This window comes from Meleagris gallopavo, chromosome 1 (genome assembly GCF_000146605.3).
Source record: "Meleagris gallopavo isolate NT-WF06-2002-E0010 breed Aviagen turkey brand Nicholas breeding stock chromosome 1, Turkey_5.1, whole genome shotgun sequence".
Classification (NCBI taxonomy): domain Eukaryota; kingdom Metazoa; phylum Chordata; class Aves; order Galliformes; family Phasianidae; genus Meleagris; species Meleagris gallopavo.
The window spans coordinates 30,322,850-30,345,745 of NC_015011.2; the positions used below are offsets into that span (position 1 = coordinate 30,322,850).

At 35.6% G+C, this 22,896-nt stretch overlaps 1 protein-coding gene across 2 annotated transcripts; it reads right to left on the bottom strand.

Annotated features, from left to right (window-relative positions):
* Nucleotides 1-613: 613 nt before the first annotated feature.
* On the bottom strand, nt 614-22,636 carry LOC100541737 (leucine-rich repeats and immunoglobulin-like domains protein 3). 2 transcript variants are annotated; one of them, XM_010707393.3, is made up of 8 exons: nt 21,103-22,636; nt 20,785-20,859; nt 6,733-6,867; nt 5,927-6,070; nt 2,907-3,050; nt 2,452-2,595; nt 1,894-2,037; nt 614-715 (listed from the first exon to the last, which is right to left on the bottom strand). In XM_010707393.3, the coding sequence occupies exons 3-8, from the start codon at nt 6,765-6,767 to the stop codon at nt 631-633; spliced, it is 696 nt and encodes a 231-aa protein (XP_010705695.1). In that variant the 5' UTR covers nt 6,768-6,867; nt 20,785-20,859; nt 21,103-22,636; the 3' UTR covers nt 614-630. The 2 variants fall into 2 exon arrangements, with proteins under 2 accessions (XP_010705695.1, XP_019468354.1); XM_019612809.2 differs by lacking the exons at nt 20,785-20,859; nt 21,103-22,636 and adding an exon at nt 9,244-9,668.
* Nucleotides 22,637-22,896: the final 260 nt, after the last annotated feature.

Below are 22,896 nucleotides of genomic sequence, written 5' to 3' on the forward strand. Positions count from 1 at the left end.
AGGTACATAACACAAAAAAGATGGAAGCTTTTCTGGAGCCAAACTGCATTTTTGGCATTTATTTCCAAACTGTGACTAATATTTACCATTCAGCCTTCCCCAATGCAGCAAAATGCCTCACCTTTAGAATAAACTGATTTACTGCACTTGACTAACTATCTTGATTTTACAATGATTTTAAAACATATTTAATGTATACAGTTCAGGAACACAGACTATTTAGATATATATCTATTTCATTTCATAGATGAATATTTTCATATTTTTATTTCATAGACGCACATTTTCAAATTATTCTTCCATACCAGTGAAGCCATTTCCATTGGATGCTACACTGCTTTATCAAAGACTATTCCTGCCACTATACCTCTGTAATATTTGATAATACACTTAAAAAAAAAGTTTCTGTAAATAGCACAACATTTGAAATCTGTGTATGTATTTCAGATTAGCTTCAGTCAAAAAATCAGAAATTGCTTTCATAGAAACTAACATTTTATAGCAAACAATGTTAAGGGAGAAAAAATCACCTCAACCGTGGAAAACATAACATCATGTTGGACTGGTCCATCGAAAGTGGTATAATATAAGCTACTTAATTATTTTAAAAGGAATTAGAGATGTTGCTACTCACAGCTTCCTAAGTTCATCCAGACCAGAGAACGCACCATTCATATCTTCAATAGTCCACGATATTTCATTGTTTTTCAGATCCCTATTTACAAGGAAAAGGGGGTAGGTGGGGAAATCAAATCATGAGAGATATTAGGAAAAACAAGGTATGTTCTTCTTAAATAACACTTATTATTTAAAATAATTCCTGAAATCACAGTCTGGCAGCACTTTTTTTTCCTCCTCCTTTTTAGTTATTTCATTCTCATTTTTACTGGAAGATTTTAACAACTATCAATTAGCACTTTTTCCACTGATAATTACAAAGATAACAAAAGTTAATAATTATTATAGAACAAAACCACGAGCTCAACTGTTGCCTCCTTCAAACTAAAATACATCTACATCTTTGTACACTGTGAACATTAATACACTGAGATTAATTAATAAGTAAACTTTCTACATTCTATACTGTTCACAGAGCTAGCTATGTTATCTGTGACACACAAAGAGATTAGAGAGATTTGTGAAAAGAATGTATCAACAGAGAATCGATAAAGTAAGGCTAAAGGAGAACAAGTCTGGGAGAAAAAGTTTAATGATTCCTCGTGTAAATTTAGAAACTTGACACAGTCTCTTGACTTCTTTTTATGATCTCTGTAGGTATTTAAAAAACACAGAATGCATCTCTGTAAATTACATCTTTCCTGGATGCCTCTAAATGCTATCACTCTTTAAACTCTAGAGGGAAAAGTAACTTCTTCATTCATCTGGCTAACAGATGAATCAATGGTTCGCAACTGAAAGATTCTAATGAAGCAAGGTATTTTTAGATTCATTTACTTCTTTCTTCTCCTTCCTTTAAGAAATACTATTTCAAAATATGACCAAATGCTTAAAATAATTTCTCGATCAGGACAAGCAACTACACACATGGTGTTGTCTGCTTAATTCTACCATGATGGAAAGTATGGACTCAGTTAAGACAGAACTATCAGGTCCCTAAGGCTGTAGATAGCGGTGCTGCTCACTACCTCTGAATGGAGAATTGCTACCAGAAAGTTTGTATTAAAATTACCAGCATCCACTGTGCACAACCTTTAAGTAATAAGCCCTCCCTCTCCAAACTAGAGTGGAAAAAAAAAACCTTACAGGGAAAAAGAAAAAACACTACACTAGGAAAGTTACAAAAGGCAAAGCAAAGCAAAACAACAACAACCTAACAACGTACAGAGGATTTCTTAATGTTTTTAACCTTAAAACTCAAGTTAGTCAACTTACAAAGTCTGCAGACTAGAAAGTCCCCGGAAGGCACAATCAGCAATGTAGTTTACTTTGTTGCTTCCAATGTACAGTCCAACTAGCACGCTTAAGCCAACAAAGCTTGAATCATCTAACCTTGCTAAGTGATTGAACGTCAAATCTCTGCAAGTTCAAGGAAAAACGGATTTTAATGTTTTTGTTACATTATTTGTTACTCAGTTCAACCCAGTGGAATCTTCAAGTGGGGGAAATGGTTCCTTTCCTTTACAATGGTCACAAAACCTACCACACTGTTTTGACCATACAGCTTACCATTTCTAATTATTCACAAATTACTGCAGAACAAATTTCTTTCATTTGAAAATGATTGTGTTACAGCTCTAGAACAACTACAGTGAAATGAAGCAGTCATGGTTGGCTTCAACTTCTTCCAACAAAATTTAACTGTCTTACGTGTAGAAAAGTTGCTGTCACCTTGGAAACTTTGTTATGAAAAATTCACACATCAGTGGTAAGAAGCTCATGCTTTGGCATGTACCCTAATTTCAAATCTGGAATAGAATAAAAGCTACTCACAGCTCACTGAGTTTTTGGCAAAATTCCCAGGCGTCAGGACTGATCCTGCTGATGGCATTTTGGCTGAGATGGAGCTGTTGCAGCATCAGCAAACCATAAAGCCAGCCTTTGGTTACCTCTGTTAAGTTGTTATGGTCCAGCTGCCTATACATACACAAACAGACAAAAAAACTTAAGATTCAGAAACTCAGTGATGCGTGTGCTTTGCCACAGGTCCACATTTGACTTCACGACACTGGCCAGAGAGCCACAGTCTATGTTTACATTTAGAGAATGCATGAATGCATTCAGAATGCATTGCTTTACATGCTTAGTGATTAATAGTAGTTGCTTTTCAAAGCAACCACACCAGAATAGCTTAGTTCAAAAACACTTCTATATTTTAGCAAGCAATTCTATTATGTACAATCCTACTTAGTGTAATAATAGCAGAATCTATGAAAGGTGGTACTCACAAAACTTCCATGTTGGTTAATCCCCAGAAAGCACCATCCATGAGCCTCGTAATCCCGTTTCTCTGTAGTTTCAACGACTTCAAAGCTGGAAGTCCTTGGAAAGTAAGCCCATCTATTTTTCTAATTTTGTTGCGATTCAATTCCCTGCATCAATAAATTTTACAGTTTCAACAGAAGTTTACTTGCACACCAACAACTTTTCCTACCTCCCTGGAAACAAACTTCACTTAAATACCTGCCCTGCAAATTAAACAATAGAAGCAAGATGTAATAAAATTCAAACCTTTTACTGCAATACATTATGTTTAACCATGCTATTACTGTTCTGCCTTTCTGATATTGAGGACATGTACTTGATAGTTACTTGATGTTTAGATTTAAAGAATCTGAGGGAAGATTAAAAGGAGAGAAGATTTAGGTTGGATGTCAGGAGGAAGTTCTTTACTATGAGAGTGGTAAGGTATTGGAACAGGCTGCCCAGAGAGGTTGTGGATTCTCCATCCCTAGAGGTGTTCAAGACCAGATTGGATGGGGCCCTGGGCAGCCTGGTCTAGTATTAAATGGGGAGGTTGGTGGCCTTGCATGTGGCAGGGGGATTGGAGATTCATGATCCTTGAGGTCCCTTCCAACCCTGGCCATTCTGTGAATCTTTCTAGACCTAGTATGTCACGATCGATCCTGTTCTCAAAAGCGAAAGCAAGTTCCTGGTGCCCATTCAGAAGTAGAGTTGTTAATTTTTGCTTTTAATTTGCATTCCAACTGATAATATTGATTGCAAAGTTAAAATTTCTAGTTGCAATACTTAGCCAGAACCAATATCCTGGATAATTTCTCCCTCTCTTAAACTGGAATCAGGCAATCCTTATGTAGGCTTTCACTGTCCCCTGTAACTACTTACATAGTTAGTTTCTTCCCTCTTTCTCAAGTGGTCATGGGTACTACACACACACACACTCCTTTCGTAGGCCTGAATTTGGGACCCAAATGTAATAGGAATTATAAGGTATAAGTAGCGCTGGAGGGTAAGCTGCAGTGAGAGCAGCACTCCATGTTTTCTATTTTCCTGCTCTTTACATCTCCTTGGCTTTGGTCCTTTTCAACTAGAAATCCAATCCCATCAACTCCAGGCAGCTTTCTGAGTTACATGAAAAGGGAAGTCTATCCTCATGCAAGTACAGAAAACAATGTTAACTGTTATTATAACAGTGGATTTTAAACTAGCTACTGTTTGCTAAATTAATAGTTGCATTTTCATTTATTTATTTATTAGAAACAACTGACATATAAAGTGACAATACTGGACAATACTACGAAAAGGCCTCATGTGGCAATGAGTGATAATTTGCCCCTCTAAAAAGATCTTTGATTTATCAGCCTGTATCCCATTTAACCAAGAAGAATCCTCTCCTTCCAAAAGTCACTTTGCTCAGGTAAACAAAGGCCTAAATAAAATAATTACTTCTCCATACTCATTACTATACAGCTATAGTATTATACAATTATTATTCAGAATCTCAGCTTTCTAAGACTTCAGCTGCCCTCTCAGGTACTCTGATACAAACTCCATCTGATAACAAATACTTAATATAAAATTCCCCTCTTCCTCCCATATGTTTAAAAGTTCCTAAGTTGTAAAGAATATTCACTGAGAACAGCCCTTATTTCTTCCCCACTGAATACATTATTCAAGTGATAATATGTGAAGGCTGCTCCAAATGTAATGCCTCCTATTTTATTACGTTGGCACACAACATTAGAGGATTAATGGATATTAGTGGCATGGCAGTAGAGGCTGAACTTTCCCACTTCTATTCAGTTCAATTTTGTTGCTGCGCAAAAGATGGCAGCAGAGGGGCAGGCCAACAAAGTGGCATCTGACATGAAAGTGCCTATGAAGCAAAGGTATGTTACTGAATTCCTTCATGCAGAAAAAACTGCAGCCATTGATATTCATGAATGTTTGCTGAATGTTTATGGAGATCAAACAGTGGATATAAGCACAGTGAGACGGTGGGTGGTGCGTTTCTGCAGTGATGACGGCGCCAGTGGGTCACCTCCACTCGTGCAGATTTTTATGAGCACAGTATGCAGGCTGTTCATAGCTGGAGAAAATGCATAGCTAACGATAGTGACTATGTTGAAAAATAGCTTTTTGTAGCTGAGAATTTGCTCTGTCAAAGTGTTATTGTGCTCACACTCTTCTGTTTAGGTTTAATTCAAACATTTCCTCTGTGCACAGGAAAGACTCAGTCACAGTTCCCATTTGTATCAAGAATTCTAACATTTCACTGTTCTTAGGGCTTTTTACTTTCAAAGTTAATCTAACAGCTCATCTTGCCTGTGTAGTATGGAAAATAATTACTTGGGATTTAACAAAGTGCAGTCCTAGCCCATCCTCCTGTCAACTTATCATACTCTTCAAGCTTTCCAAAAGAGGGGAAAATATATTTCCCCATACTCGTTCATATTCAGTAGCTACATTTATTACTTATTAAGTAAAATAGTTATAGACTGTATCACATGAGTAAAACTCATGAAATTCTACTTACTCAAGCACATTGTTTATTGTAATATCTTTCAAAAGCAAACTAATTCCCTTTATAATGTAATGGCTGGATTTGATGATTTTAAAGGTCTTTTCCAACCTAAGTGATTCAGTTATTCTAAATGATTCTATACTTTTACAAACATACAAAGAGACTGATGTAGTGAATGATATAACTCTACTTCATTTATTAATTTTTCCAATATTTTTTTTCACATAAATACTGCTATTTGCTATTAACCTTTTTTTTTTTCTTTTAATAAGCAGACACAATTTTAAACACAAAGACTATTCATATCTCACCAATATATAAGACTGGTTTTGTTCAGTATAAAGCTGCAGTTAGTAAGGGTTGTAGCAATATGTTTTCTGTGCCTGTCTCACTCTGCGACTGCTTTAATTAAAGGCTAAAGTTCAAGCACTACCAGTGCTTGGAAAGCCTGAAAACAATTAGTCAATTGTAGGTTGCACTTACAGGTGTTGCAGATGGGAAAGTTTAAACATCTTTTGAGGGATTGCTGAAATTCTGTTCCTGTTCAGTTTTAATACTTGAAGTGTGGTAGACAAATTGTCAAAGGTACCAGGCTCCATGGAGGTTATTCGGTTACTGTTAATGTACCTGTTGAAACAATGTCTAGAAGGTTAAATTTACAGTTATTTAATAAAATTTTAATACCAAGTAGTGAAACACAGAGTTCTTAGACTGCTTATACTGTGATAAATGAAATTTCATTAATCTCATTAATCAAAGCTCTTGACAACTCAGTCTACAGTCAAATAGTATTTTGCCACCAATATTTTTCTCTGTTCTGCAAGAGTGTATTATCAGCAGAAGATAGCATGTTGCCAAAATATAGTATGTTGCAACTCCATTACTTTCTTCACAATATAGCTCTGTCTTTGCAGTACTGCTATAAAAAACATTAAGGTAAATTCAATGAAGTCCACAGAACTTCATGCAACTCGAGACTAGACCAGCACCCACAGCTTAAATTCATTTTACTATGTAATTTTTCTCTTGAGAGAGACATCCATTTGTTTCACCTCAACATCGTTTACTATGAATTAGAACAATTAATTGCAGCAACTGGTATATTCAAGTCTGCAACTTAGGTTAAGATCAATGGGTAAAAGTAGGAACATTTAGTAAGTGTCTGATTAAAAAATATTTCATGCTTCAACATACAGTTGCCAGCCTAAGCTTGCCATCAAGTTTTTTTAAACATAACCTGAAAAAAAAAAAGGAAAAGAAAAAGAAAATGTAAAGTAGGTTTTACTTACAGATACTTGAGCTGCAAGGAAGGAAATGACGACATTTTTAGCTCTGATATGTTGTTGTTGCTCAAATCCAAAGTTTCTAAACTCTGAAATGGCTTCAGATGTTCAGGTAAGATGTTGGCAATCTTATTACTGGTCCTGAAATTTAAGGATAGTAATTAAAAAAAAAAAAAGTCATTTCCAGAGCAAATACTTGTTAACTAAGCATCATTGCCAAAATTAGTACTTAATTTCCCTGTTTGTTCTATGGACAGAGCATTAATTTCTAGTTTTCTTGAATTACAAACTAGAATGCTCTGACCAAACAAGTCATCAACATTTCTTGATTTCCTGAAACATTTTCTCATCAAACAGGGTGGGGGGGAGAATGAAGAAGTATTATAATCCAAAAGTATTTCATTGTTTTTAAAATGTTAAAATGAAACACAAAACGCTATGTTCATTAATCTCTGAAATGTAGACATATGTTATTTGCATTGAATATAGTATGTCACAATATTGCAATGAAATCAGGTCATAGTTGTTTTTATTTTAGTCAAACTAACATAACAGTACTCAGACATTCTGCTTCGTTTTTCTGAGAACTCCTACAGCATGAAATTCAAACTGAATTTCCATAAAAATAGAGCTATGTGAGATTGATGACAGTGCACTCCTTCCAGAAAAACATTCTCTAATACTACAATTAGATCTAGTATTTTATCCAGCAAATTTTTCTACTGTGTTAGCAAAGAATAAAATTTGTGCTTCTCACAACTTCACAGACTGTCTGGACAACATCTTTGGTTAGACTTCAGCGAAACATCACATTCAATTTCACAATAAAGAATGTACAACTATGTAAAGTGGCTATCCTAGTCTACTCTAAAAAACATCACTATTTTCACTTCCAATTAAATGTACTTTTTCTAGCAATAGTAATTCATGTTCACGCACAGCAACTACCATATTTTTCATCCCAGTTGTATCATACATGTACATCAGCAAAGTGAATAGAGTTATTCGTTGGGGCTAATGGTATGTAGGGGGAAAAAGTACATGATTAATTAAGTGAATGGAACCCAAAATGATCCTTGTTACACTCTAAAGTTCAAGTCAGTTCTGGCTGTGGTACATTCTGTTCCTAGTAAGATGAATGATCAAAATTTAAGTTCTCTCCTCAACTTCTAGAGATTGAAGGCAAAGGCAATTTCAGGTTAAACTATCAACAAAAATGTTGATTCTGGAAGGTATTTGCCTTTATTAAAAAATAGTTGCTCTGGATCAAATAGTAAGCCATACACTTAGGATGGCATGGACAACCCTCACGTAAGCAAGGGAAGGATTACTACTTAAGACAAAAAAATCCTGACTCAAAAATTGAACCATAAGTTAGATTAATAGGCCTTCTGACCACATGTGGGAATGGATAAATGATCTTGCAACTCCTCCAACGCTGCTCTTGTATCATGTTTCATTACTTAGGCTGTCTGGTAGAGCTGTACTACATTATCTAGGAAAAAAACAACTTCTTAACAGTAAGTTTTTATAATAAATGGAAACAAATTACTTTAATAAAAAAAAAACAACAACAACCACCATGTGCCAGTTCCACTGTCTAAACAAAACTGTTTTAGATAACAGGTCACAGAGTTGCCTTTATGCATTAGTTTGTTTATAAGGTAATTACTAACAAGGTATTAAAACTGCCAATTACTTGAGTGACGAATAAAATTTTCCTTGCAGTAAAAGTGTGCTCCAGCAGAAGCCAGCAATTTCCTGAACTGCACGCCTCCTAAATTGCAGTGTGAAAGTGTTCACTTACAGACACAGCTTACACAGTGCTCTCTTTGTGTCAATATTGCTTCATAAAACAGAAATTCCTTACAACTGGCAGGATAATAGCCTCTGTATTACAAAGTTTAGTTGGACCTAATGGAACTGAATAAAAGTCTTATGCAGCCTTCAGATTAGCCCTTAAACTAACTGGCAAATTATTTGATGCAGACCAGATTACAATAAAAACTTACAAACAAACAAAAAAATCAGCTAAGTTGTGTCAGAGATTGTTCTTTTTCAGTGATGATAAGGTCATTTCATAGGCAGAAAGTAACTTCTTTTCTTCACCAAAACAGAGGTCCACATCAAAGTCCTACTCCATCTCATAATGAAAATCAAATGAGCCCTTCACCGTGCCTTTTTGCCTATTTGTATTTGTAGAAGCCACTCAAATGCAAAATGCCTAAATGCTTCACTCCTTACTGCCCCAGCCTCCTAATCCAGTTTTCTCTTAAGAAAAAAATTCAAACACCATAATTACTCAGCACTGAACAAATCTCAAAGTTTTAAGGTTCAACCCTAGTTAAAGTCTACTTCTGATTTGACTTTTCTTCACAATATCCTTTCAAAAAATCAAATAAATATTGTATTCATTCCTTTATGAGTGCCAAATAAATATCAAAACAACTCAAAAAGATATGATTGAAAATGCAAGCTTATCTAATTGTTACAACAGATCCAAAGAATATCCTCTACCTTGGTACAATCATATGAGTTTGCTCACTCTGCAGAAAAATGTCCAGTTGCTGTAACTATCGTGTTCAGACAAAAGAAGCTCCCCATGCTGCACCAGTTTCATTTTTCAGATCCTGAAGGGAAAATTAAAGCAAGCAGGGATCCCTTTGCAACAAGTCAACCAGTGCATCAAGTTCTCACAGAAATATGCCAATGGCAAACAGATCACAATTTCTCCATTTGCAAGAACATGCAACTTCCTTAGAATTTTTCCTGATGCACCTGAAGAAAAAAGAGCACTGAGGAACATAGTAAAACCCACCAAAATATCCACATTAATTTGAGTGTATCTCTTGCTGTTCAACTATTTATACTTTGACTTTCAGGTCACAAAGAAAAAGAAAACAACCAACCCTACCAAAATAGTGTGCACGTAGGTAGATTTACTCATATTCACATAAGCCTGAGTGAATACCATCTCAAGACAGAATATTAGTTTTTCATTAGGGTATGAGAAACACTGGATTCTCCTTTCTGAATTCATGACTTCAGACACACCAGTAGGTCATAACATTTACAACAACCCTATCAATGATGATCTCAAGATTCATTCAATACAAACAACAGCTACAACATATCTGACATATTGACTTGTACTTCCTTTGCCTTTAAGGAAATACAAAGCAGGATAGCAATTGCCGTATCCATTTTTTTTAAGTATCTAGTTAACACTACTTAGACACAGTTCTTATGTGCTGGGGGAAAAAAATTGTCTTTAAGATGTGAGGTACTATGATTATATATCTCTTAATAAAGATTGCCAATATGCAATGTTTTTATCTCAAATAAAATGCTTAAAAATGAAACTTCATTGATCTGATCTTATGATACAGAAATTGCATCTCCAGATCAGAAGCACTGTCTTTTATTTCTAAAAAAAACCTCACTACAAAAAAAAAAAGTATTCTTGCACTTCCGCTCTCAAGTGTAACTTTCCTCCAGGTAGATCTTGATCTGCTCTGTTATGAGAACCTCTTTGTCTTCTAACCCTTTACCATAATTCTAACAAGGAGTATGTGTCTGAGTCTGGAGATAGAGCAAAGTGAGAAAAAACAATTATCCAAAAAGACAATTTTGGAGAGTTATCTGTGCAGCCTGTTTTCTAAAACTGTATAACAATTCTGTTTTAACACCTTTGTGATTCTGAACTATCTCTTGTCCCTCACCTAATCCCTAAAAGGCAGAATATATTAAATTTGCATTAGGAACAAACAATCATGGTGTAATCTCTTGGTCACTTCCTAAATATCAAGAAGATATATAAGGAGAAAAAAGCATTTTGCTAGGGCTAGATACATCTTTCTGAGAAATGCTGAAACCATGATATTGGGATGCTGGGGTTCACAGATGTTTAGTTTGTCCATCTTCTAGTTACACACCTTTAAGATTAGAACTGTCTTGGAGGCAGCCATGTCAGCATAGGCCAAGTATATGTGACCATCCATGCCCATCCAAGTACATACACAGTCAACTCCGTTATATTACACTATGGCACAAAGTCTTCTTTTTCACCTTTCCTCCAATCTTTGTGGTTGCTTCAACCAGTTCTTCCTTCCACTCGCCCCTTGGTGTCATACAACTCCTGTTACATTTGTTACTTGCACATTTTTCTCAAACGCCTCCAGACTTTTGGAGCTTTCTTGTAAAACAATTGTGAAGACAATGAGGGGTATAAAAATTTTAGCAGAAAAGAAAGAAAATAATTGATAGTAAAGATAAAAGATTGAGACTATAATAAACTTAGCAAGTGATGGAAGACTCCAGTCCTGTGGCTTTTTAGAATGAGAACTTAACTAGTATATACTATAAGAAATAGTCTCAGTAATTTCTATAGTAAGAAAGAGAGAGAAAAAAAGATCCTTCTTTTTCCTCTGATTAACACACAGTTGACAAGTAAAATTAGCAACACTTTGATGAACAGTTACATCACTTAAAATTCTGTAATTGTGATGTCAAGCTTAATACTCCCTTTATAATAACTCCCAGTACTAATTGGACTACACACTCAGACAACCAAATACAACCAATGAATTAAGATCCTTCAGCTCCTGGAATCTTTGCAACTAGTAGAAATGACGGAAGAAAGGTTTCACTGGAAATATTTCTGAGATGATGATGACAGATATAGAGCCAGGCTTACTTGGCAGTTCTACTGGTAAGTCTACAAAAGTCTGCTGTCCAGTTCACACAGAGGCGACAGGCATTCCTTGAAACAAGCAGCTGTTCTTTCTTTTGAAGGTCTCCTTCATAACACAATCCTTGTCCATACACTGTTTCTTCAGGTCAGATGTTTTTTGTGCTTTTTGTGGTACGTAGTCTTAAAGCATAAAACCAAAACTTGTTAAGTCTGTACCTACTGATTCCTTCTCTAAAACTTAGACCAAAGGTTCACCATTTCCTAAAACAAGCTGGAAAAAGGAGGAAAAAAACACATAGAATGAAACTGGTCTAAGATTCAGAGATTATTTAATAATTAAAAGTAGACAGCGGCAAATCCAAACCTCCAAGCACTTGATACTTTCCAAGCAATTATCTCTTGATTCCAGCCATAATACCAATATAAATTATTAAAATTTCCTTCCAAACTCTTTTCTTGATACTTTGGAGTCTGTTTCCCATTTAACTTTTTGGTCTTTCTGAAATAATCATACACTACTTAGCATGTGATGGTCAACTGAATGCATAACTTCACCACTTTAATGAAGGTAAACATAAACAATGAAAATACAGCTATTTCAGCAGGACCTGACAACAGAAATAATAGCCAATTGCAGACTTGGTGCATTCCATGACTATCATTTAATGCTAAAATCTTAAACTGAAGTTATGACCTAGATTGAACACAGCGTAATACCCTCCAATTTTATAAATCATACTTTTAATCTGATTTATGAACTTATTTAGTAAAAATATGTGGTTTTTGTTGTTTGTTTTTTTTTCATTTGTTTAAAACAGAGCCAACTCTCGGAGAGTGCAGACTGAAGCCCAGGTGCTTCAGACTGTACACCCTTCTAGACCTACTCCTAACCTCAACTGTCGGCAACAAGTTGAGGGATCTTCTCCCTATCCATTTCTATTTCATTCAAGATGCTGAGTCACCACACAACTCTCCTCCCCTGCAATAACCATCTACAGAGCTCTATGCTCAAAATCCAGTCCTTATGATGTCTGGCAGTCTGGCATTTTAATGTCATTCCAACTTCTCTTGTTCCCTGTACTGTCTGTCTCACAAAACATGGCATCTCTCTCGTGCTAAAATTTCCTACCATTCTTCTACTTTGTCACATGGGAGTAGTACTCTCTATTTTTCTGAACCATAATTATACTTTTTAATTCATCTTTAACACTGCTAATCAGAAAATCATGCCTTTTTTTTTCCCCTACTGTAAGTAGTTCATAAAATTTCCATTCATTTCCATTCTCATTGCAAAAGCATTCATCTAGACTCTGCTACAGCAGACTCTGGGTTTCCAGATATTTCTACCCTTTACCAACACTCAATCTAAATTGCTGTCATAAAAATCTAGTTTCCACGTCTGCAAGTCTGCCTAAGACAGGTTCCTTTTCAAATTCTTTCATTTACTTCCTCTTAGTCTCCACACCAAATGTCAAAGATTGCAGAAACTAATTCCAGTAAGTTTTCTGCTCTAGTTTTTTGCTCACAACTTCAGCCCAAGTCACACATGGTTTACCACCACTCTCATTTTTAGGACTTTCTCCAAATTGCCTTATGCCTGAAGGTCAGTCTGGCATTCCTCTATCCTTTCTTTCAATCCTTCTTCAAAACAAACTCTTCCAGGCAGCATCCAAATCTTAATCCTTCCCATAATAAAGCGGTAACTGAAGAGATGACAAGGATGTAAAATATTTGACCAAAATTTTCTTAATATTGGGAACCAGACTACAGTTTAGTATGCTGACTTTATAAACACACAATACCGCTTTCTCTGGCAAGCACAGAAGGGAAAGGCATTCACTCCTACTGAATATAAGCTTTCATTTTCAAGAGTTGTGTCTAAACTTCTTTCTCATGACTATAGCTTACTAAATACAAACCGAGACAGCATTCTTCTGGATTCTAAACACAGCTGCCATTCTCAATCTACTGCAAGAAGACGGATTTATCATTCCTACCTCCATTCCAAATAATCTTGCAAACAAAAATTTTCCAAAAGCACTTTGCAGAAGATCTCCTAGTTGAGGCGCCACCAAACTATGCAAATTTGCTCTACTTCTACATTGGCAGTTGAGCAGATGTATAAGATATTTTGCATGTTCACTTCAACTAATTAAATTGTACTTCTCAAGACGACTACTTGAAGCATGATCTAGAATGCTCCTTATCTCAAACCATATTTACATATACATTTCCTTATTTTAAAATATGTGCACAACATTAAAATAAGATCACTTCTAAATAACACACTACTTTTTTCAGTAGCAACATTTGTGCATAAAGCTAGATAGGTTTTTAAGCCATATGTTGATTAATTCAACTCAGGATGAGATAGCACACATTAATTAATTAACAATGAAAATTCAGAAGTCTATGCTCAATTACTGCTTCTCAAACGCAGGTTCACTCTTCTGCTAAAAAAAAAAAAAGGAAGAAAGGAGGAAGCTGCCTAAAACATAGATGAATTTACAAATCTTTAGTTCAGCATTTTACTTAGCAAAGATATATGAGAAGCCACTTTGAACTTAAGGAGGTAGTTCATCTATTTTTAAGAGCTATAAAGAAAAATCTTTTTTCAGACTACTTATCTGAATTAAGTAGCACAGACTAATCCTATCCATCCTAGAAGCCCCATAAAGTACAGATCCTGACACTGCAAATATCATAAGCTCTGCATAGTAAAGGTTTGTATCACAATGGACTAAGCTCTGTTTCCACTGCCTGATAGCCTACAGTTACACCAATTTCAGAATTTCAGGAAACAACCACATTGTAACTGGAGCAAAACGCGCTCTCCACAGAAAGTATTTTATTGAAATTTTCATGACTGAAATCAGGATTAATAAGCAACTATGCAAGATAGAAGGAAGAAGCTAACACAGCAAGACACAAAGCTAAAGCTAGACTTTAACTGAAAAGAAGAAAACAAGCTCAACCAACCAACACCCTTCCCACCCCACTTTACCCTCCCCCTCTCTCCCCCCCCAAAAAAAACAAATGGCTGAACAGTTTTTTCAGGTGCAAATTGTAGCATGGTCTCTGAAGGGCTGGTTCTACTTGTTGCTCATCTAACCCATGGAGAAGATACGTAAGTTTAATGTCTACTATGCTGTATAAGCAAGTTCTGAAATTTTAAATTTAAATTATTGTTCATGGCTTAGATAACCTTGCTGATTTATTTTCTCTTTGAAGAGGATGACTTTCCACTTTTTCAGTTTTTCAAGCAGCACTTTCAGCTTTGCTTTTCAAAAGTGCTCTTTGAACACCAAAGGCCTGAAATTAAAAAATGACTAATCAGAATCATTTTAGAAGAGCTGATCAGAAAGCTACATTTAAAGTTGGAACAATTTTACTTATTATGTGATCCCCGCACTCAACTAAGACTGGCAACTTCTCAATACTTCTGGCCCGTGTCAAATCCTGAGTAGCATTTCTGTTAATAATTTTTTGTTTATTAACTTTTTTAAGCCTCCAGGACACAAGAGTTGTGTCCTATGCATGTATCTTCAAAGCCAATGCATTTTGACTCAGAATATACTGATATATAGACACTGTAAACTGAATGTTGTTGAAAGCCTTCAGAAAACAGATCTGTAGTTTCAGCCCAGCACTTAACAGACCACCGTGCACACTACAGAAAGTTTCCTCCATGCTGGCCAACACTGTTTATCACTGCAGAACCCAAAACCAAACCTCCTTGCTTCAACTGCCCTAAAGTGTTAACAGTTCTCTCAGGTTACAGACAAAACCAAGTATAACATTCTATATTCTACATGCCTCTTACAAAAAAAGACAACATTCTAAAAATAAATAAATAAATAAGTAAGAAAGAACATAATACAAACAATATACTAACACCACATTTGAAAAATGAATGTTGTTTCCTTACTCTGACATTACTAAAACTGAATGTTTGTCTTCTTTATTAACATCAGCAGTTTTTTAGAATGTAAGCCTCCGGAATATTTCTATCTAAATCACCTGTTCCACATGTATCAACAGTTTTAAAACAGATAATTTTTATTTAACAAGAAGTAAAATCCCTAACTATTTAAAACACTCCATCATTCAAAGCTAGCCTAATGTTAGAATTCCACTATACACCGTAGAAACTTTGGCACGTGTGGCTTTTCTAGTCTCTACTGATGAGATGATTATTACACAACACATGCCAGATGCGGGGAAGAAACTTTTTTTTTTAAAGATATTAATTCTAGTTCTTTTATTTTTATAAGAACAATAAAATTTAGTTATGGAGGCTGGATACTCAAGAGTCACACCATCCCTCTAAAGTCACTGACTGAGGCCTTCCATTTTCCGAAGCACTAAATACAGGAATACAACACGCTGGCAGTTTTGGATGGTGTCCATGATTTTTTTGAAGTGTGGGCGTGTTTTTTTTTGTTTTGTTTTTTTTGTTTTTTTAATTCCACACATAAAAGATCATGGGTTTATTACCCATACCATATATCCTTAAACACAATCTTAAGCAGTGATTTACAAATTCTGCAGCATTAAGTGTCTTTATTCCATACAAAGCATTAATTACATGAACTAGTTATTTTTTGAAGACTTTTAAAGTAGAATGTGTAGGCAAATGACAGTTAAAAGCCATACAGGACTTTCATAAAAGAGTGATGCACTTATATTACTCAGTTTCAATCTATTTCTTCATCTTCAGTAGCACAGCTTCCCCCTACGATGGTAAAATCACAGCCCAAAGTATCTTTAAATGTCCTTTGTTACTGACTGTACTGAGAGGTTTCCAATTATTTGTAATTAAAGCAGGTTACATTCAGAGTAATTTTTTTATTAACCCAAATAATTTCTTGAGCATTTAATGCACCCTAACAGCACATGCTAGATCCACACTTTCATATCATGTGTCACATGCACACACAAAAATGACAACACTGGATGAAGTTTCAGCCTTATGGGAAATCATGACGTGAGCCTGATCTGTACTATCTGCATTAATAATTATAAGATGAAAGTCATAATTGCAGAAAACAGTTAAAGTCATATCAGTTACGTACATCTTTCCAAAAGTAGAGCCAAGATCTCTAGCGCAGTGGGAGAAGATATTATGTCTACTGCAATAAACTCACATCTTGTATTTTATTTTGTTTGGTTTGTCGATTGGTTTTATATGTTTGTTTGTTCTTTTCCCAGGGAATTGTTGACACACTATAGAGAAGTTCTGGTACAGTTTTCGAACATTAATAGCTTACAACCACCAAAACATCATCTTGATATGTACTTGATATATAGTTATATACTACCCTTAAACAAGCACATACAATGGACACCTTAATCGCCTTAATTAAAAAAATCACTTCCACTCTTTTAGAGTATGAGTTTAAGGAACCTGGATTCAAACTAGGTGCAAAACTTTACAGCGATGATAAACCTAAGCCACAAGGTCTTTATTCTCATGTATCAGTATCACAGATCCTGGTTCTCAGGATCAATAGGACAGGACTGGTACATTTCAGACAAAGAGCATCATTAAAATGGGAAACAACTTCAGAAATTTTCTGTTTCTCCTGGAAGAAATGTTCATTAGTGTCCATCTCTCTACTTGACACAATGATCCATTAATCCAGAAATAATGAAAAATCACTAACTTTTTGTCCCGTAAGTGCACAATTTCTAATACAAAACTAGTACAACCATTGAAAGCAATTTCTACATCAATTTAGCTGTTTTTCAAAAGCACTTCAGCAACGCCAATTAGGAGATTTGGAACATTTCAGTTCCAGGGAGAACACAAGAAGATCTACATTACCGTGGATGGCATCCACACACTACGCAGTTTTAAGTTATCAGTTATCAAATACAGTGTTCTACCAAAAATCTTGTTTTCTCCAGTACACTGGTGACCTGGCCACCTGACTACAGCTATTGTTCCAATTGGAGAGCTGGAAATCTTTGGCAAATGGATGAACTTTTTTCTTTACCCCTTGATGAACTACTTTCTGCCTTCTCTTCCAGAAGGCAGTGAAAATGGCTGGGTGTCTAAGGAGAATGGAGAGCTGAATAGTCAATTTCAAATAATTGACTTAAATGATCAAATGTGCTGAAAGATGTTTATCAGACCTTTGCAAGTAACATCACTGTAAAATTGGCATGTGCAAGTACATTTGCTAGACATGAGACAAAATACATATTCATCACATGAATGAAGCATTAGATACATCTCCAGCCATGTAATGGGTGTATCTGCATTTGAGTCTGTATTCCTTCCCATAGACGTATATCTTTCCAGGGTGCTGGGGGGAAGGGACCTGGGGGTGCCGGTCTGATAGCTTTCCTTCTCCTGGTGTTCAACTCTCTACTGGTATCCAGGAAAAACAAGTTGTTGACACCACTGATTAACATTACTGATGGACTTTGACCACAAGACCAGGAACATCTATTGCTCCAGGTATGTTTTATCATGTGTAATTCAGCAGTATGAAAATATGTAAGCTAGATAAATATCCATTAGATAGCTATAAATGAGGTAGATCCAGAAATAGAAACTACACTAACATGACAATCCACCCATGCTTGTTTATACTGCTCAAATGATTTAGACACACAGTGCTGTATGGGGATACCTGCAGTATCATTTATTCACTGTAGACATATAATCAGTGTAATTTTCTTTCTAAGGAAAGAAAATTCTCACAAAAGAAATAAAATTCTAAGTCTTCACTGATCAGCTGATGATTACTTGGAAGAATTTTTCCACCATAGAGAAAAAGTTTTTAACCAATACAGATTTTACCCAGAAGGGGGGCCACTCCACAGCATTCCTTGAGGACTCCTTGGAAGAAACAACTGGCTTTTCAACTGATATAATGAACAGACGTGTAAGGAATGCAATCAAATCAAGTTCCCAAAGACTAGCAATCTCTTTTCTGCTATTATTTCAAAGTCAGAACAAAGACTCAACAATGAAACAGTAGTTTGTTTTGGAAGGGTTCCACAAGTTCTTTTCATTATGAAAGTTGAAGACTGCATAAAGTCATCAGAAGTATATATGAAGAACAATTATTCTTTCAAAAGTGGTTTGAAAAATTTTAATTGTTCCATATGTGTCTTCTTCGCATGACTTAATATATATTAACCCAGTTTGATTCAACCTCTCCAATTAGTGAAGATATTTTTTCACTTCTAAAAAACCATCATATTAAAATATGTGCATATCATATTAGTTTATTATATATTTTTTTTTTAATGTCAAACAATTGCTGCATGCTTATTTTGCTTTATTTATGTCTCCTGTTGTAAAAATTAGACTTAACATCTTTCTACATAAACGATTTCTAAGCTGTAAGGTGTTTGAAAGAGAAACCTTTGCAAACGGAACAAGATGCTTTATTTTTGGAACAATGCAATACCACTCTAATTATCTCTCTACATACATTATGATAAGACAAATTATTTATTAACTATTACACTCTGATCATTGGAAATTAGCATAAATTACTTAAGGAATTAGTTCTACCACATTAATCTCAATGAATCCTTACAGTGGTCACACAATCTATATTAAACCTCAACTGGAGCATACCTAGTTTCAATAATCTCACAACATCACATAGAAGTAATTGAAATTAAAAAGAGAGCAAGCTAGCACTCAACCAGACCAACTTTAACTTCCTTGGTAGTATAACATTTAGTAATTTTTTTTTTTTTTTTTTTTTTATTCTTGTATGCATGAGTGTAAAATAAAGAACTGAGAACAGATCTACCAAAAGTCTTCTCATGTTTGACCATTGACAAATTAACCAAGCTAGTGACTTAAGGATATGGAACAAACAATTCAGTATTGATCAATCTTGGTTCTTTCAAAGGAGAACAAAAATCTTTGCACAGTTCAAGAAAGATCATCTGAACTAGTTATGTTTTCAGGAGGACAGTGGATGTAAGGACAAATTCTCGATTTCATATTCATCACGGATAAGGTAGGAGGATATCATATACTTTAATACTTCCAACTTTGTGGTAAAGGGAACCTTATTAATTTTTATTTTTTTTGAAGAAATACATTATTTAAATTGATAAGATGCTTAAAATACAGAACGCTATGCCAGTGTAAAAATAACGTCAACTCTAGCGCAAAATAGTAATAGATGACATGCTTAAAGTAAATAATTATTAGTCAGACACCATCTGCTCTTTCTTTCATTCTTTTCTGATCCTGATTTGTAAGAGACCACATCAGTATCAAATGTCACTTAGTTCTTATTCAAACAGAACAGTCCAGACACAGCGGCTGCACCAGCTGACTTAGCTGACCTGGGTCTAAAGTAAAAACAAACCCCTATAAATCACCAGATGTAAGCAATTGAACAGTGATCAATTTAATTAACTGAACAGCTTTCTGAAGTTTACGGTATTGTTTTAACCCTTCAGGCTTCTTCATGAAAAGTAACTTGCAATTTGTATTCAAAGGTAGGATTTGGCCAGAGGGCTACATATTACTAGGTTTAAACACTTTAGATTCCCACTGATAAAACCCAAGTCCCACATATCAGAACATGTCCGTTTTCCATCTCTCCTTAAGAGTACGATAGCAGGATTTTTTTCAGCATCTTCGAGAAATCATACCACGTGGTGGAGAGGGAGGAGAACAAATTAAATGGATTTCAGATTTCCTCTAAAATCAAACGTTTTTGTTTGGGGTCCTATATGCCTTTTACAATTTTACATCCACCTTACAGATGCCACATGAAGTAACCCAGGAACTTATTTCAGACAAAATAACGAACATGGACATAACTGTGTGTCACAACTACAACCACAGAGTTTTATGCTACACACAAAAGTGGCCTTGAAAATACATTTTAAAGAGACTGGCACAACATCTTTTAACATAGATAATTGTCCTGAAGCTGCATGTCAAGGGGATTTCCCCACATTGCCCACTGAAATTAATGGAATTCTGCCATGATTTAATGCAATTGGGATTTCAGCCAAGATGCATAACAGTAGAGTATAACTCTCGTTATACAAACTTGTACAACGCAGACTTTAGAGCATTTACTAATGTTTGTTCAGTGCCTAGGACAACAGAGCTGAGGCTTCTCAGCACTACCACAACATAAATTAATTCTAATACAGTCTTTGTATCTGAGGAAAGCATAAAAACTACAAGCATTAAGCTCAATTATACACATTTTAAACAACCTGCTAAATAATATGACATAATCAACTTCCTAACCACAAATCGCTCTATTTCCAATTATTTTACTTTAATGTCTGTAATGCATGTATTTCCACTAACTCTGCAGAGTTAGTTCCACTAACTAGGGACAAGAATAGGATCTACTTACAAAGACAGAAGAGTTATATTTGCAGAGACTAGTCCCAGATTTGGAATGATCTCCAGTTCATTGTTGTTCAACTTCCTATTAATATAAAAATAAAGTTAATGTTGAAGTAAATCAGAAGTACACCCATTGGATTTTCTAAATTCCTGAGCAGTGTCAAAAATTTGAAATTAATTCCAGTTTCATGTAATGTAAGATTTCAGAATAACAAACATTTTTGCCAACCAATTTTCCCTAGGTATTGATATCCCTGTGAAACAATTAGCCTATACAAACCACTTTTTTTTATTATTATTTTTTAATTAAGACAAATGAACTTACACTTCCCGAAGACTATGAAGGTGATCCAAGAAATTGGCCTTGATTGAAGATAATTTGTTGTGACTCAGATCCCTATGAGGTTACAAAAATAAACAACCTGTCAGTTTTACCATAGACTGTTAAGTAAATCAAGACAATTACAATTAAGAATATGTTATCATTTGTTTCCAAGTACACAAAATTATTTGCTTTAAGTTAGTAAAATTAGAATACAAACTCACTTAAATGTACAGGGTACAAATAAGTGCAAATACCATGATCACATTCTTTGACAGCATCAAAGAATTGTGAACAATTTAAGGGAATTGTTCATTTGGGGTTTTGTGTGTGCATATGTCTTTAAGTGTGTAAGATGGATGACAAACATTTCAACACGTTGACTTACATACATCATCCTCCCTACCTTTCCAGGGAAAAATCTGGCTAAAGCATGCAGTTGACTGCTAGGAAAATTCATAAACCAAGGCTCATTGCCACCTCAATCTTGAATCAATTACTGCATCTGTATCATTCTACTCTTCCTGCTTGCTTTTTTAAAGCAGCTCACAAATCCTAGCTACACAATGAGGACTGTACATCAATCTCAATTCTATTTTCACACAATTCAGGGCCAGCAGAACCAAATCTAGTGTAGACCTTAAGTAGCATCAGAAGAAAATATACACAAGACGACATCTACTTTCAATTTTAAGAAGTTTGTGTATTATTGACATTAATATTGCACTCAAATGCACCTGAAGTAGCTCCCGCACTTAGCTTATACCACTCTGCACTAAAGATCCCAAAATATAATTTGATACAGTTTACAAGAAACCTTGCTAGTGCCTTTGCAGACAAAGTTGCTTGCTGTGAAACAAGCTAGGGTACTAAGAACGCAACACACTTTCTTGACCGTTTCCAAGAAATTCATTTCCCTACAGATACCACTTCAGTGTACACCCTCCTGACCATTTGAAATCATCACGAAATACACTCCCAAGAAACATTTTCCGTGGTCTCACAAGTACTGAAAACATCATGGAAATAAGAGAGTAATTGCACAATAGAAGGCAGAGAAGCTGATTACAGAAACTCAAACTGTGGAGATTAGCCCAAGGATTTCCAGCTGGCCTCATTATCAGAGATAGCTGTGTTGAAGGCCTCCCCCCTTTTTTAGTCATCCACCCACCACAACCTGCAAGGTCCCAATCCTTGTCACTATCTTATCTGCAGTGATACAGCTGTCTGCAAAGTGCTTGCTGTACATTATAACAGTTAGTTTGTAACAAAAGCTCCACTGTTTTTAAGGAGCTCTTAATCTTATGCGAGAGTATGCAATGCAGGCCCACAAAGAGTTGCATCAGTGCACTTCAGGAGCAAGCAGCTTCAGCATCTGGTTAAGAGGCATAGAAATTTCTCACACTTAACACTTTTTCCAGTGCTAACTGAGCACTGGATCCCAAACACTCAACAACATGCCTGATTGTGATATAAGGGCTGCTCAGGAAATAATGCCTCCTATTTTTGGCCCACAGCATCAGAAGCAGATGTTGGCAGTATGGCAGCAGAGGTTGAACCTTCCCACCAATATTTAGTTACATTTTGTTGCTGTGATGGCAACAGATGGGCAGTCTGACAAAACGGCATCTGATACGGAAACATACAAAGCAAAGGTGTCACTGAATTTCTCCATGCAGAAAAACTTGTACCCACTGACCTACTGAACAAATGGAAACCAAACAGTTGACGTGAACATAGTGAGGCGGTGGGTGGTACGAAAGCAGCAGTAGTTCACTCCTACTGGTGCAGACATGC

What these genes read in the sequence shown, in the direction of transcription:
- LOC100541737 (XM_019612809.2), bottom strand. An exon ending in TTAACCAACATGGAAGTTTT is followed by an intron (nt 2,596 to 2,906) that starts GTGAGTACCACC and finishes GTGTATGTATAG; the next exon opens with GCAGCTGGACCATAACAACT. An exon ending in TGCCAAAAACTCAGTGAGCT is followed by an intron (nt 2,038 to 2,451) that starts GTGAGTAGCTTT and finishes TTGAACTTGCAG; the next exon opens with AGATTTGACGTTCAATCACT.